Genomic DNA, 16,471 nt, shown 5'->3' on the forward strand with positions numbered 1-16,471 from the left:
ATAACCGAAACCTTTTCTTTGGCAGCTAACAGGATTCTTCCTAATCCAACATCCCAGTCACCAACTCCTCTTTCCTGAATGCATAAAAAGATTTATAACATAACCAAAGTAAAGCGCGCGCTCTGATTGGTCAAGTTAGCGTCCCCCATTTGCCCATGGGTGTACGCTGCTGACGTGAGCAAATGCAAAGACTATTTTTCCGCGCGCGCTTGTTTTTTCTGGTCACGTAAGATTTGTTAAATAAAAGGGAACTCGTTAGCTACAATGTATCAACGCTATGTTATAAAACAAATGGTAAACACCACAGCGTACACTATTGAGTTATGGATGCCCTTGGGAGGTTTGCTAAGCACTCAAGAAGCTAGAGTTGCTCTCGGCTATCGCCTCACGCGACTCTTACGCTTCTTTCGCGCTTAGTAACCTCCCGCGTGCATCCATAATTCAATAGTGTACGCTGTGGTGTTTACCATTTGTTAATTATAACATAACCAAAGTAAAGCGCGCGCTCTGATTTGTCAATTCAGCGTCCACCATTTGCACATGAGTGTACGCTGCTGACGTAAGCAAATGCTAAGACTACTTTTCCGCGCGCGCTTGTTTTTTTTTTTTCTGGTCACGTAAGATTTGTTAAACAAAAGGGAACTCTCTTGCTACAATGTATCAATGTTGTCATAAAACAAATGGTAAACACCACAGTGTACACTATTGAGTTATGGATGCACTTGGGAGGTTTGCTAAGCACTCAAGAAGCTAGAGTCGCTCTCGGCTATCGCCTCGCGCAACTCTTACGCTTCTTTCGTTCTTAGCAACCTCCCGCGTGCATCCATAACTCACTAGTGTACGCTGTGTTGTTTACTATTTGTTAAAAAGTATAAACTAATAACCTCAACAAGGCTTTGGAAATGCATAGAACAGCGCATAGAGAAGGAATGCAAGAATAATTCATTAAAAGTTCGGTACGTAGGAGTTGCATCCTGTCAGAGTAAAAAAATTCGAGTTACCTTTGTTGTAACTCGAGAAAAAAAACCCTTGTCTAGGTTGTTCAAATTTTAGTAAAGTTAATCCAAAACACCCACTTTAGCAAGTTCTCAGTACGGAGTTCTGATTCAATGTTCTGTACTTCAACACTGTTACTTGCGCCAAATTCCAGACAAGCTTAGGCATAAAAATTCACCGTATTCACAAAATGCACTGATAAAGAGGTAAGGATGAGCTATCGGTGCTGATAGTCTTCGAAATTTCTTGACGTGTTACGGGCGCATTTACAATAACGTGAAAAGTCAATTATATTATCAAAGTAATACCAGTTTAAGATAACTTTCAAGAGAGTCCCATTGCCCTAGTCTCCAGGAAGCCTCAACACGGTAGGCGTTCAGCGACTTCTCCCATTCAGGTCTGAGATCAACGAATTCAAAAGGCATTAGCTACCATATTACCGTATCAAAAATCAAAAAGAAGCACACTATCATCAGATTATAAGACAGTGGTAAGAAAAAGAAAAGTATTAGTAGGTAGAGTAACTTCTCTAGGAAGGTATTGCATGAAAGGCCGAATACGCTTTGAGGATATAATGAGACATGGCTGGCAAAGCTTTGAAACTTCGAGGTTATAGAGTTGCCATAGGTGTAGAGTCCTTTGTGGGAACTCAAACACTGGCCAGGTTCGATTACCCACGGTAGGATAACGAGTAAGTTATAAAATCCAACTTATGCACAGCTCACGTAACATTAGTCTGTCATTGTGGTTACTATTTCAACAAACCTGCGAGTAACAACTCCATCCACGTGAGTAAGAGCGGTGGTCACCTGACCAAGATCAATAAAACACTGCAACAAGCCCTAGAAAAGGAGTAAGGAACAGTATAAATGACAATAAAAATACTCCTTGAAAGTTGTTACAGATTTGTCTCAAACGTGTGGCATAGAAAAAAACTAGTTCCCTAGAACTGTTCCAACCTCAGCCAGTTATGGTTTCCGAACTCTTTGGTGAGCCACGCCATATACTAGGTTCAGTAGTGGCCAGCGTCCAACATACATTTGTACAGCTAAGATAAGTAATTTCAAACTCGCAATGACTCTAGAAATCTTGTTTGAGAGTTGACTCTCAAAGTGTTATTTGTGAGTTAGGAATTACAATTTAAAAACAACTACAATTTAAAAACAGAGCTCGTTTTTGAAACAGATGAAAAGATGTTAAGTCCAGCTTCAACAAACCCTGTCCTCACCTTGTGATGTCCAATCTCACCCGGTTCTTCTTGAATTGCTCTCTCGTAACGAGCAGAAACGTCACATAATTTTCCTACACCATTGAGTAACAAAAATTGCTAGTCCAAGCACAAGAATGTATGTTGATTAGTTTTTATTCAAATTTAAACCTACATTCTCTCGGCTGAAACAGCACCTGACCAAGTAAAACTTTGTAAGATAAATAACTTAGGGGTTACAGTTTGTACTGCTTATTTGGATGTTAGTACAAATTTTGAGGTGTAGTTTTATATCTAGCAGTTTTCATTTTCAGCCAAAATTTGGCAGATGCATTTCAACAACCAACTTGAGAGACAAACATCTTTACAAAGGACAAGGCACAATTACCTCAACCCTTTCACTCCGAAGATCTCACCATGAATTCTCCTTTTTATCTACTATACAATTCTTATGAGGTCAGTTTGGAGAAATTGGTATTGGATCCACTACTAATCCTCTAATTGACATCATTCTTTAGTTCTTATTAACCGAGCGGGAGGTCTGTATGGGAGAATCTCGACCGAGGTCAAGATTCTCCCATACAGACCGACCTAGCTCGGTTAATAAGTTGTTTATTATATGGCTGTGCCAATTTTTTATGTTCTTTGTACCTTTTTTTTTTCTAGACCGGTCTAGATGCCGGTCTAGAGGGGAAAATCTAGACCGCTTTCAATATTGATTTGAGCAAATCAAATTCGTGAATTCGGTAGTTCCCATTCCTTGTGAGACACAGCTATATAACAATTATTTTTATTATTGGTATGCTTCTTATTGCTTGATCTTGCGGAGATTTCTGCCTAAGTCACTCATGGGAGTTAAAGGGGTCTGAAAGAGTTACGAGCTATGACCTCTCACTACCTTATCTCGAGTGTGAACAAGTGTTAAGAGAGTGAGCAAGTGTGAGTGTGAAGAAGTGTGAACAAGGGTGAAGCCATGAAGCCTAATATAGTTAAAAGGGTCTTACAGTACCTGAGCTTTTCTGATCAAGGATCTGTTCATGGAGAGTGGGTTCCTGCTTCCTGCTGGCTGCAACCCCAGCAACTCCATCAGGTTCGTCCAAAACTATGTAGAGCTTCTGTACAAATCCCAGATGCTGGTGGACATCTTGCTTCTGACTCGAGATGAATGCTTCAAAGTGCATTAAGGCACGGGCATATGCCTTACAGTGGAACGATGCGTAGGCCAGCACATCCTGTAACATAATGAAGATTTCGAACCACTTTTACTGCAAACACAAACGTCAAAATCCCCCGCCTTCCTTCCAATCCAAGCAAAAGAACCAAGTCAAGTAGATCCCCACAGATACAATCAATGCGTTCGCCTCGCCCACAAACTAATTTCAAAATTCAGCATCATTTAGTAGTGAATTCAAAATCCGAAGCAAACTCAAGTTTATTTGAATGTGAAGCCAATGTCTACATTGAAAATTAAATCCTTCCGAGCATGAGCCACTTTCTGATTTACCTGGGGAATTTTTTCCAGGAACTTTTCTACGGCTTTCTGCTCATCTTGAATATCTAAAATACATAAAGAAATAAGTAAGGAAATAACTAAGTAAATAAGGAAGAAAATTAATAACACGCACGTTTAATCTTCAAGATGGAAAGCTTTTTGACGTTTTTTTTCCTTTCGATATCATTATTACATGACCAATCATGCTCATTTACCCACGTTATTTGGCATCAGGTGAACCTGGAAGTAAAACCGATCGTTTCCTGTCAAGTCCAAGTGAGGGTAGCCAAACTACTCTTTCAGTTAACCTCAGTTTGCATATCCTCCAAACTGCTCTCTATACATTTCATAAGACGCTGATCGGGACCGATATTTTTAGGAGAAACTAGATGCCAGTTACTCTTAACGATCAAAGGGTTATGGTCAAATCAAGTGTGATTTCACTATCACTAACAACTTTCCTCTTTAGGAATACCCTCACGCGAACGATGACACACAACATGAAAGCATTATGATAAAAGTGCATTATCATCTGATCAGGGTTCCCTATGATATTTACCTTCTATTATTATATGGCTGTATCTCACAAGGACTGGGAACTACCGAATTCACGAATTTGATTGGCTGAAATCAATATTTAAAGTTAGCTCCATTTCCTGCCTTTACAAGCACACACAACCCACAATTCCTCTATTCGCTCCGACGAAGGGCTAACGCTCGAAACGTCAGCTTTTGTAATTGTTACGGTGGCCAATTTACCATTTCAACTTTGTTGATATATCCAAATTATTTCGTTACTCCCACCGACGCAGCCCCAAACAGTTTCTTTCGGAACTATGAGCCTTTAACATTTAAAGTTGTCTAGATTTTCCCACCTAGACCGGCATCTAGACCGGTCTAAAATAAAAAGGTACAAAGAATATAACAAATTGGCATACAAGATACAGCCATATAATAAACATCTTATTAACCGAGCTAGGTCGGTCTTTATGGGAGAATCTTGACCTCGGTCGCTGGTACAGACCGAACGCAGTGAGGTCTGTACTGGCGACCTCGGTCAAGATTCTCCCATATAGACCTCCCGCTCGGTTAATAAGAACTAATTAGTAAGAGGAAATGTGGCCAAAAATCGAACATTTTCAAAATATGGTGGTAACAGCCGAAAAATCGATTCGGCTCATATTTTCAAGTTGGGTAGGCCTTATGGGGAAACAAAGCACTGCATACTTCGTTTGGCTGAATATCGATTTATTTTCGAGAAAATCGATAATAGCTGAATTTCGTCCAAATGCCGCTTTTAAAGCTCAAAATTTCAGACGAATCTCGGAGCGTCCCGCCACGAATTGAAAACATTTGGACCGATGACAACTACCAAATCTTGAAAAACAACATCAATACATAATTTGACAGCAATTTGAGCAATTCTTTATCATTTATTTACACCGCGTAATTGAATTTATCCGACCTTCTTCTAACAAGATTAAAAATAAGTCAAAAGTAACCTGTTATTTAACTATGTGCTATACAAAATAATCGACTGAAAATCTGGCTTTTGGAAGGTGAAGTGGGGTTCTTTTCGATCTCCAAAGGATTTTTTGGGGAAAAGATTCTCAGTGCGATTTAATCAAATTTTATAGTTGGATAAATTGAGCTGATTTGACAATGCCGTCAGTTATTCGAAAATGTACACATTCACACACAAACTCGATTGTTTCGCATTTTACATCCAATCTACAGCTTATTTAATATAATATCATCTTACCATCCATACTGCTGTACACTGTGACTTCGACAGACGACCCAGAAAACGGGAAACAGTAATTATACCTCTTCTTGCCTGTTCAAGGCGGATTGAGAGCAATTCCGCTAGTCTCGGTTTTTCCTGGCCAAAAGATGAAGTTGACCTAGTTCTTAGCCGAGCTGCCATATTCTCTCCTCCTGCTGACATACATTCCACGACAATTTGTCCCTCACTTAGTGCAAAGTTTGGTTTGGGGTGAACGAGAGGCTCTAGTTCGAGGCGCAGAGTTCCTTCTGATATATCAAACCATGCTCAATAATATATCGCCATATGAAGCATTGATTGGCTTTGGACTTCTAGAAGAAGTAGTCATTCACTTCTTAAATTTATTATCTTGGAAGGAAGGATTTAAGGAGATAGGCACAACATGGGTTTGTTTACTTTCTTTTTTCTGGTTAAATCTAGATGTCAATCTTTTCCCGATGGGCGTGAACATTCTGGTCTGACCAGACAACAGGCTTATGTTAAATATTTCATTACCTATCAGCCACGCTCTATAATATTCGCCATATAATGCAATGATGGCTTTGGACCCGACCATATTTGAGGGGGATAGATCACTACTTGGCTACCTTCTTGGGCAAGAATACTAAATAACTAACTAGTTGAGTTGATTTTTCAAAGCCACTGTTTCCAAAGTGCAAGTATTTAATGTAAGTATACCGACTCGCACTCGAGTCTGTTGTGTCAGCTGGTGCAATGATTACTCGAAGCGTTTCTTGAGTTCCGAGATACGCAGAAATGGTTTTATTTCCAGATGTGAGCTTTTTTTGGACCGCTGCTGGGAAAAGATGGGTGTGAAAAATGTGAACGTGCTACATGGGTCGTAGTCTTACTACCGGCACGAGTAACTTAACAAGGCACAGTAGCCTCTGGAGAAAAAGTAGTAAAAAAATAAAGCTGTTGAACGTTGGCTTTTACAAACATTTCAGCGAAGGTTGTAGTTTTCCAGGTTTGACCCTTATAAAACTTCCTTTAAATAAACAAATATTCAAACACTACACTTTTCTTTGTCGCACATCTGTAGTGATGTATGATGGGCTATGCCCTTTGCAGATCTTTCGCTCTTTTTTTTGTCCTAAAATGAGCTTTATCCCCCAAAGTACCATGAAACATTCAATTATGATACATTAAATTATGATCGGAGGAGATAATTGTTTGCTCCTGTTTCGTATATGTAACACACGACCTTAGTTCCTGTAGCGACGTGCTTCATAGTCCAATGTTTTAATCTTAGTAGACCGGCCTCATATTGAATTCATTAGCGTTATTCTGCACGCGAGAAACATGTTTCTGAAATAGCAACATTCCGCTTACATTTGGTTCACGGTTCGGTTGTAGACTTATCATTAAACAAAGATCTTTTACGCATAGTATTTCAAAGAATAAACAAATATTCAAACACTACACTTTTCTTTGTCGCACATCTGTAGTGATGTATGATGGGCTATGCCATCATACATCACTACAGATGTATGATGGGAATAGAGAAACCCCGAGATAGGCTTTGTAAACAATCATTATCAGGAGGTGTTGACTATCCTGCCAAGTTCTATTGCTATTGAGGGAGCAATGCAACAATTTTAGGACTGCAATCCCCTTTTGTGATACAGCAATATGGACGGTAAGATGATATTATGTTAAATAAGCTGTAGATTGAATGTAAAATGCGAAACAATTGAGTTTGTGTGTGAATGTGAACATTTTCGAACAACTGACGGCACCGTCAAATGAGCTCATTTTATCCAACTTTAAAATTTGATTAAATCGCACTGAATCATTTCCCAAAAAAATCCTTTGGAGATCGAAAAGAACCACACTTCACCTTCCAGAAGTCAGATTTTCAGTCGATTACTTTGTATAGTACAGTTAAATAACGAGTTACTTTTGACCTATTTTTAATCATGTTAGAAGAGGGTCGGTTAAATTCAATTTGATTGTGTAAATAAACGATCAAGAATTGCTCAAATTGCTGTCAACATATGTAATGATGTTGTTTTTCAAGATTTGGTAATTTTTATCGGTCCAAGTGTTTTCACTTTGTGGCGCGACGCTCCGAGATTTGTCTGAAATTTTGAGCTTCAAAAGCGGCATTTGGTCGAAATTCAGTTATTATCGATTTTCTCGAAAATAAATCGATATTCAGCCAAACTAAGTATGCAGTGCTTTGTTTCACCATTAGGCCTACATAACTTGAGAATTTGAGCCGAATCGATTTTTTCGGCTGTTGCCACCATGTTTGACTTTAAATTATGGAATGTTTGACCGTTGGTAACATTCGTTCTTAATAATCATATAACCAAGCACTGTTACCCATGTCCACCCCAAGATAGCATTTACATGCTTTACACTGTTCTCTTTACATTTTCAATGGTCCTGAAAAGGAAAATTTGTTTTACAAGAGGTTCTTAAATTGGTGAACATTTTCTTTATACTTCTGACCTTTAAATTTGACTTGAGGGTTATAAAGTCGGAGGAAAAATTAGAGACCAGTCACCCGCAGGAATCAAAGAGTAAAAGGAAGGCCAAGAAAACGCTGCAGTTGACCGCCAAACATGATGATGAAGTACGTTGAAGGAAATATAATTTATTTCAAAGTGTCAGATTAACGCGGAGAAGTCACGGAAATCATTATTTTCCATGATGTGACTGTCTATGAAGTTCATCGAGGTCTCTATTCTTCAATAAAATGAGGAAAATCTGTTCGGATCAAAGAGCACTTTTCCACTGAGTGACACGAAACGAAAAGTAATAAAATCGACCAATTGGATGAAATTATAACGTAAATTCTTTAAAAATAAGACACGATTGGCTTTGGTTCTGCGTCTGATTGGTTAAGAAGAAGGCGCCAATTTTCTGGACCAATCACAGAGCCATCTATAACAAAACTTGTGAAATAACTCTCTGTTGAGAATTGCTCCTTCTTTTGGAAAACATTTGTATTTAACAAAAGAATGCTTAAGTTATAAAGGTACCTGAGATTGACGAACTGTTTCGATGTTTGGAGGTCACCAATTGTGTCTTTACGGCCAATCTGTAAGCCTTTGCTCTCGCCCAACGGTTCAAATAATCCAGGGCTGAAAATATAGTCTGAGCACTCATCTGGCGGAAATCTTCAAGGGAACAAAAAAAGATACGTGAAAACAAAGTTGAAGTCTGCAAAACAACCAGATTTACATGGCTCTTGGAGTATAATCCGGTTTCGGTAGCTACGATAACTGCCCACGTCTCCCCACCCCCCCCCCCCCTCTCCCCCACTCTCCCAGGATACTCTACAGGAAAAAAAAAAGGTAGGTTCCTATTGATACTGTTGTGAGGAAGGGGGAACTGTGTCAAAATCATGTTTTATGGGACAAGTGGAGGCCTGCTTCTCCTTCAAAGAGAAATATGAACCATTTATCATTGAAGCCCGCGTTCTTGTAAATGTACATTGTTGTGATTTTTACGTAGTTGGTTTACCAAGAGGACAGGGCGTGATATATAAAAAGATTTTTCCTACACTTGCGGAACCATTGATTTACTGATGAAACCTTTTGTTTAATCACGCTCTCGAAGCCTTTGTGAATTGTTTGAGGTCCATAATTTAAGGTCTAGCGCGCTTACTATAAGGTCACCGCGTGTCCCATTCTTTAAAACAAAGCCTCGCGAAAAGAACATCGCGCTCTTTCAGGCAGACGTACCTGAGGAGGGAGCAGGAAGCTCTTCATTTCTTTGAAGATGAGTGAGAACTGCCATGATCTCTCCGTAAACCTGATTATGAAATGACAAATGTAAAACCGGGCTTGAAAGAGGTCCTGATGCCTTCCTGTTTACAGGTTAGAGAGTCTTTCCTAGCTGATAAAGATAGTTTGCGCTTTCATCAGTGTTTTTCTCTAACTGTTCTGCATAACCTCTTTTTTAACTGTTTTATTTCCTATCCAGCTGCTAATGGCTGATCGTCGATCCCCCTACTCACCTCTTCGACATCCTCTTTTGTGCCATCTAACAGAACATACAACAACACGTGAGGCAGCAAGAATAACGCCGTCTTAACGTCATGCTGCAAAATAATGGGCGCAAAGGATTGGGAGATATTGACATACTTTCTATCATACGGCAATAACATAAAAAGTTAACAGAAGTTTCCATGCTCGGAAAACAGAGCCGTTTAATAATCTTCTCGATCAGAGTTTACCTTAAAAATTTTACTGCAAGCCTGGAATATATGGGATGGTTTCTGGCCCTTGACCTAAAAAAACAACAAATGAATCAAAACAAACAAACAGAGTCGAAGATAAACAATTCAATTTGTCCCTCACCCCCAAATTAGTCTAATTCAACAGATAAACCCATAAGGTTCGCATCTGTCCAAGCATACCTTAGTGATCATATATGATGTCCATGTGCTGACCCACTCATTGTAGACTCGGCCCTTAGTGCTCCTGTAGATGGGTTTAAGGAGACCAGACCAATTGGGAGTGCTGGAGCTGAGGTACCTGTTATTAGAACAAAAACTTAGCTCAGAGAGGGTGGTATGAGACAGTTTACATAGCCATGAACCGAATGCCATGATTTACTTGTTATCAAATACCATGAACGAGAGTCAGATATTTTCCTTACAGCCCAGCCTACCTCAGTCAATAAGCATATGACCACTGACTAAATTTGAAAAATTCAAAAAGTTTGTTTTAACTTAAATAGGACGCGTTAGACTGGCCCGCGCGGGAAAACCACAAAGGGATCTACGATAAAAACTTTCCCTTTATTTTTTCGAGTCAGAACAAGTATCTATCATTGGAACAAGAACATAGTTCAGAGAGGATGGTAATTGACAGTTTACATAGCCACGAATCGAGTACCATGATTAACTTGTTATCGAATATGATAATACTCTTCCCCCTCCCCCCCCCCCACATCCAAAGAAAACCAACTCAAAGAAATCTAATTTAATACCTCGTATAGAGTTCCACTACCCTCCCCTTACCTCCTTGCTCCAGCCAAAGATAACAACCTCAAAGAAATCTAATTTAATACCCCGTATAGAATACTACTGCTCTCTCCCCTTTCCCAACCCCAGGACGTATTAGAGCTTACACGGTTAATGTTTTTAAATTTGCACGGTGCAATGTATTTTCAAATTACTGTGTTATTCATACTAATGGTTTCTGGCATCAATGACTGCTCACGACGAAAAAAAAATTTTTTTAAAAATTTGAAGGGAGGATGGATTATGTTCCAAAATCATTTAAATGACTATTTTTGTTTTACATTGACAGGTAAAAACGAGCCATATAATATCCCGACGTTTCGGGCATATAAATGCCATAAGATAGCCATAAGAGCACGTCATCTTCAGTACGCAAGCACTACGACAACGACCACGCAGGTGCTGTCCCTGACGACCTTCTTAGCTGTTTCAAACTTCTCAAGAAGTGCATGAACAAATTTGATTGTGTTGTCAACGAAATGCTTTACATCAAAGAATTAACACCGAGTTTGAACGTGCAAACGGATTCTATCCGTGCTTAAGTATTTGTGTAGCTACCTTTCCTATGCAAATTAGTTGTAACTCTTGAACTCGCATTTGTTAATTTTATTTTCATTTGTACCCTTGATAATGGCGTCATGAAGTCGCCGAAACGTCGGGATATTATATCGCTTGTTTTTACCTGTCTATGCATTACTAAATCTTTGTTAATACGATTTTTGTTTTAGGTCGTGATTTATTGAAGGTCATTTCCTCAAGTAAAATACTACTTACTTTGAATATAAGTGAGGTCGAAGAACTTCTTGGATGTGCTCTGGAAATTTCTGCCACAGGTCATAGCCATCCCTATGCAGAATAAAAACGTTTATGAAAACCTTGGATTACAAACTGCCAACGAAATAAATCGTGTTATCACCCCTACATTCAATCCCGGTTTAATCTAGTGCCGTGGAAACCAATACACGGACATCGAGAAAAAACTCACCCGTCCTTCTTCGATTCACTACAGCCGTAAGTTAACAGAACTTCTTGAATGGCATAAGCAGAGCAGTCCTTACAAAAAAAAAAATACAAAATGCACGTGCATTAAACCAACGAAATGAATTTCTGATTATGGTGTGAATACAAGAACATCACAGACAACAATGAAACGCTTATAGTTTCTCTCGGGACTGAGGACATTAAAATTAATCAAGCGATTACTTTAAGCGCCGACGAGGAAAAACCAAACTGCCTCAAGCGCGGGCGGCCAAAAAGCGCGGGAAAAGGAGTGACTGACTTCCATCTGATTGGTGGCGTGAGTTTTCTGGACCAATCAAAGAGCGAAGTAAAGGAAAACCAAAGCAACACCGTATTACTTTCAACACCCAATTGAAAACTGCTCTAGTAAAAAGATAGCCTCAGTGGTCTTAACTAATCGCTGGAGGCAACGCAATCTCGAATTACTTTCAACACTCGATGGAAATTGTTTTGGTAATTCCACTGACCTCCACAGTCTTACCTGTGCCCTTGTATCGTGTGCAGCTAAGAACGCTTGCACCAGTTTATTAATAAGCTCAACAGCAAACTCCCTATCATCACAACCGCTCTGAAAACAGTTATAGTGTTAAATCCATGTTAAATCTTACGATGATACTACAGGAACTAGCTAAACAGGTTTTTTTTTTTTTTTTTGGAGTATACTTCTGTTCGAGTATGTCTGTGGCAGTGATCAACAACAGTATCACTCCTCACTCAAATAACCAAGCTTTAGGTTCAAATTCTGCCATTATTCTCAAGACTAATAAAGACATGCTAAGTCGAATTACGTAACAATAATGCAGTTTGAGATACAATGAAATATATGAAGTTCATATATTTCATATGTGAATAATGCAGTTTACAGTAAATGTTTTGAGCCTGGGGGTAACATGAGATCGTGTAGTCTAATGGTCCGGGGGAGTGTAGTCCTGAGAAGGACTGTTGTCAGTGGCGGCGTATGACCTTCTCTTGACTCTGATGATGACTTCTCTTGACTCTGATGATGACTTCTCTTGACTCTGATGATGACTTCTCTTGACTCTGATGATGACTTCCGCTCAGGTTGTCGAAACGTCAGTCACCACTGCCGACAAAAATCCTTCTCAGGACTACTCACCCGGACGATCAGACTACACTACTACAATAATACAGAACTTTGTATCAGCTACGTGAGCTTTCCTAGCATTGCTCAAAAGTTTTCTACAGAGGAAGCCAGAGAAGAGAAAAGTCCCCTAACCCACCCACCCTCGTCGTTTAGGCCATACTGCTACAATCATCACTCTAAGCTAAGCTGTTCCAGCACCCAATGATCAACCATTATTCCCATTGTTTAATTCAACCCAGGATAAATGGGGGTGTTGTCAAATAGAATACTATGCAGCACGTTTACTACATAAGGTAAATTTAGCACCAGAGCTCGTGTCACTAAATGAGGAAACATTATCTTTTAACCCTGTCACTCCCAAGATATGATTGTGAATTCTCCCCTGAGAATTCTCCCCTTCTTGCAAATCAGTTACGAGAATTTGGTGTTAGATCAAGTAACAACTTCTACATCATAAGTTTGAATTTTCTCCCTACCTGTTTGCTGGATAATATATGGGTGTTAAAGGGAGAGGTTACATGTGAATCACATGTGGGAGCTAAGGGGTTAAACAGAGCCACTGCTTCTGATCACAAAAACAATAATTCAATGATACAATACTAAGTGTGTCACTAAGACTTGAGAAGTACTAATTACAAATCACCATGCATGTATGCTACCTCAAAAACTGTTTGTTCATCCACAGGATCGTGCGTGAGCTTATCCAGTCTAACAACGAAATATATTAATTTAATCAAAGCGCAAAAATTACTTTGTTTGTGGTTCATCAGTTTACTTAAAGGAGAGCAAATGTTATCCTCACAGTACCAGTTTACCAGAATAAAAAACCGACGATAAATGAAATGAAACAGGAATGGTGATGGATATAAAGCTTGATTTTAGGGTTTTCAGTAAGTAGGGTAGCACTTTCAGTCAGAATGCACAAAAAAAAAACAATGATAGCAAGGTGTACGTCTATTTAAAGCCATCTTTTCTACGTCCTGCCATAATAAGGGGTGTACATTAAAACTGATAAATTCCTTTCTGATTTAAACACCGGGGCCCAGTTGTATAAAGGGCGCATAACGCTATCCGACGGATAAATCGCTATCCGACGGATAAATCGCTATCCGACGGATAAATCGCTATCCGGCGTATAAGTGATAGTTAAACGCATTGCGTTATTCACTGGACAGAGTTTTATCCAATGGATGGCGTTATCCAACGGATAGCGTTATCCAACATTCAAACAACCGGGGCCAGGCCCCTGTGGTTCGAAGTTTGGATAACTCTATCTACGGGATAAATCTCTATCCGGTTCTAGGCATGCACATTACGTTTTGTTAACATTTACCCACTGGATAGCGATTTATCCTATGGATAGGGATTTATCCTATGGAAAGCACTGTCCACCCTAAGGACAGGTGTTGCCAGGTATTGTGTAGCAGATCTCAGCACATACTTGTAATGGAAGATGAACAAGATCAAAGTTAAAGTTACCTTCCAGGATCGACGGCCCCCAGTTCACCGAGGCATTCAGCCACAAGTATCTTCACTTCGGCATCAGTCACACGGCAACTGGACATGAGCTATTAAAAATCAGAATTCCTTGCTATATTAGCCGGTGCTCTGTTTCTAGATCATGTTTAATTAACCCTTTGGCTCCCAAGGTATCATTACTAATTCCCTATTTCAAATACGAGTGGGGGAGTGGGTCGAGTTCGCCGCGAAAGTTTGTCTGGGATTGTTACTCGGGACACAAATCTATAGTAAACAAAGATTTGTGTCCCCCACTCGTTTTTGAAATGGGGAATTCCCCTTATAGTCTGCCATACAATTTGGTATTGGATAAACAAAAAATCCCCCATAATATATTTTTCGTTATTCCCATCACTTGTTTGCTAGACATTGTAATGATATTGTTCGGAGAAATTCTGTCTTGGTCCCTCCTGGGAATTAATGGCTTAACTACAAACAGAAAATAACTTGAGCTCAGATAATAAAGAACTAACACATATATCATTCTTAGCATGTCTTGTCACCTGATTATGAGTATAAATCAAGAACGGAGACATAGATGAAAGTCGTAGCTGTGAAAAGAATACTTAGTACTGACTTGGATAAAGCTGGAAATTTTGAAAAATAACAGATATACCATGATGATTAAAAAAAATTATTTTCTTGTTATATTAGCTGTTGGTCATTTTCTTCTGCACCAGGTTGAGACTACAAACAGAAGTTGCAGGAAAAGTCAACAGGCTATCGTTTCTTACCACACTTATAAGCTGCGGGATAATAGGATCAACGGTTTCATTGCTGAGGACATAGCCGTGTAAGGTGGCCTGAAAAAAAGGTAAAGAAAATCATGGACAAATGTATACATTTCTAGACAAGTAAGTGTATATACAACTATGGCTGGATGTTAAAAAACCAAGGTAGTGAAAATACGGCACATTTTATTGCAACGCAATGAGTTACGAAACAGTTAAAACTTTTTTTCTCTATTTACTTCAAAAACCGTAACCATTCGCTCTAACGAAAGGGCTAACGCTCGAAACGTCACCTTTGAAACCAAAATTATCCTGTTATTCCCACCGACGCAGCACCACAGTTTCTTTAGAAACTTACCCCCCCCCCCCCCCCCCATATCCTTGACAAGTTTGTTCCACGGCCGGGTTGCTACGGAAGTTGGAGAAAGAACCCCAGTAACAAGGACAGGACTTTTTAAGCGCGTAAGGTCAAAATTGTGGGCTTTGGACGTGAGAAGCTGAATGAGAAAAGCCTGAAAAGCCACAAAACTCACCTCAACAAGAGAAATATTTACCTGGTTATCATGAAGTAGCTGTTTGAGTTTTGACAAAGCATGTCTTTGCACATCAGCACTTTCATGAGATATTCCTTTCAGGGATTGCCGCAACTGAGCTCGAAAGTCCATTTTTTCCATACTATTCCCACTACACGTCCTCAGTACTGCATTGACTCGACGCAGTTCAGGAATATCCGGGAGAAAATAGATCTCATGAAAATAACCTCGTAGAGCAGCTTTGTTTTCTACAATCAGAAAGTGGAAAATCTGTGTGACTCTTGCTGGAAGCTTGTTCAGGTACGGCAACAGAGTCACAATGATTTGGCTTAGCATGTGGCCAAGGTTTGAAAGTTCCATATTCCGCACAAAGTTCTCCCACGCATCACATGATAGCTCGGGAAACCCTTCATCCTGAAATCTTAGACACAACCGCAGAATACCCATGACTTTGACTCGTACGTAAGTGATGTACTTTCGTCCCATCACTTGCATCAGTTTGGTGAGACTCTGAAGAGCTAACCTCTTCTCTTCCAGGTCAGTGTTTGTTAGGAGTACAGTGTTATAGAAGGCCAGGATACCTAGCAGCCTGGATTGTAGAAAATTGGCCTAGAAAAAGAAACGACGGTATTATTTCCACAATAACCATTAAATTTTGTTAAAACATCAAGATCAACAATATGGCCAAATAGTAAATTATTTTTATGGGAAAGTGAACTAATTCTAGGTTTCTTTCTTCTGATTGGGATAACGTCTTTTCTGAACATCTCGGCAGACAAGAGCCCAGAAAATTAACAATTAATGCAAGCCCAGGTTACTGTCCACAATCCATTAAAATTTTTTCCAGACAATATTTGGAACTCGCAGCAATACTGGCGCTTTAGCACTTAGCTATTGTTCTGTCCACTAGATCTTTTGTTTTTCTGTGGCCGTTGTGCTTTGCTTAAGTTCTTTGTTGTAAGGGAGGGAGAAGTTCCAAGAAGTTGCTGCTACCAATTGCGAAAAAGCCAGAAACATTTTACTGGTCGTAAACTGCAGCCTTACTTTATCTTAGCGTAATTTTATCTAAACGATGGATCGCGGCTTGACTCCAACAACAATT

At 39.5% G+C, this 16,471-nt stretch overlaps 1 protein-coding gene across 1 annotated transcript in view; it reads right to left on the minus strand.

Moving 5' to 3' along the window:
- LOC111338559 (serine/threonine-protein kinase ATR) overlaps nucleotides 1-16,471 on the minus strand; it is a 60,744-nt gene that overhangs the window by 17,643 nt on the left and 26,630 nt on the right. The window contains exons 23-40 of the mRNA XM_088748785.1: nucleotides 15,391-15,978; nucleotides 14,840-14,908; nucleotides 14,067-14,155; nucleotides 13,247-13,295; nucleotides 11,964-12,050; nucleotides 11,448-11,515; nucleotides 11,237-11,308; nucleotides 9,854-9,971; nucleotides 9,671-9,724; nucleotides 9,452-9,535; nucleotides 9,177-9,246; nucleotides 8,472-8,609; nucleotides 3,708-3,760; nucleotides 3,213-3,435; nucleotides 2,225-2,298; nucleotides 1,762-1,838; nucleotides 1,305-1,395; nucleotides 12-74 (exon numbers count right to left, since the gene is read on the minus strand). Of these exons, the coding sequence (XP_088604911.1) occupies nucleotides 12-74; nucleotides 1,305-1,395; nucleotides 1,762-1,838; nucleotides 2,225-2,298; nucleotides 3,213-3,435; nucleotides 3,708-3,760; nucleotides 8,472-8,609; nucleotides 9,177-9,246; nucleotides 9,452-9,535; nucleotides 9,671-9,724; nucleotides 9,854-9,971; nucleotides 11,237-11,308; nucleotides 11,448-11,515; nucleotides 11,964-12,050; nucleotides 13,247-13,295; nucleotides 14,067-14,155; nucleotides 14,840-14,908; nucleotides 15,391-15,978 (2,067 nt within the window). The remainder of the gene's footprint in view (nucleotides 1-11; nucleotides 75-1,304; nucleotides 1,396-1,761; nucleotides 1,839-2,224; nucleotides 2,299-3,212; nucleotides 3,436-3,707; nucleotides 3,761-8,471; nucleotides 8,610-9,176; nucleotides 9,247-9,451; nucleotides 9,536-9,670; nucleotides 9,725-9,853; nucleotides 9,972-11,236; nucleotides 11,309-11,447; nucleotides 11,516-11,963; nucleotides 12,051-13,246; nucleotides 13,296-14,066; nucleotides 14,156-14,839; nucleotides 14,909-15,390; nucleotides 15,979-16,471) is intronic.

This window comes from Stylophora pistillata, chromosome 2 (assembly GCF_964205215.1).
Source record: "Stylophora pistillata chromosome 2, jaStyPist1.2, whole genome shotgun sequence".
NCBI lineage: Eukaryota > Metazoa > Cnidaria > Anthozoa > Scleractinia > Pocilloporidae > Stylophora > Stylophora pistillata.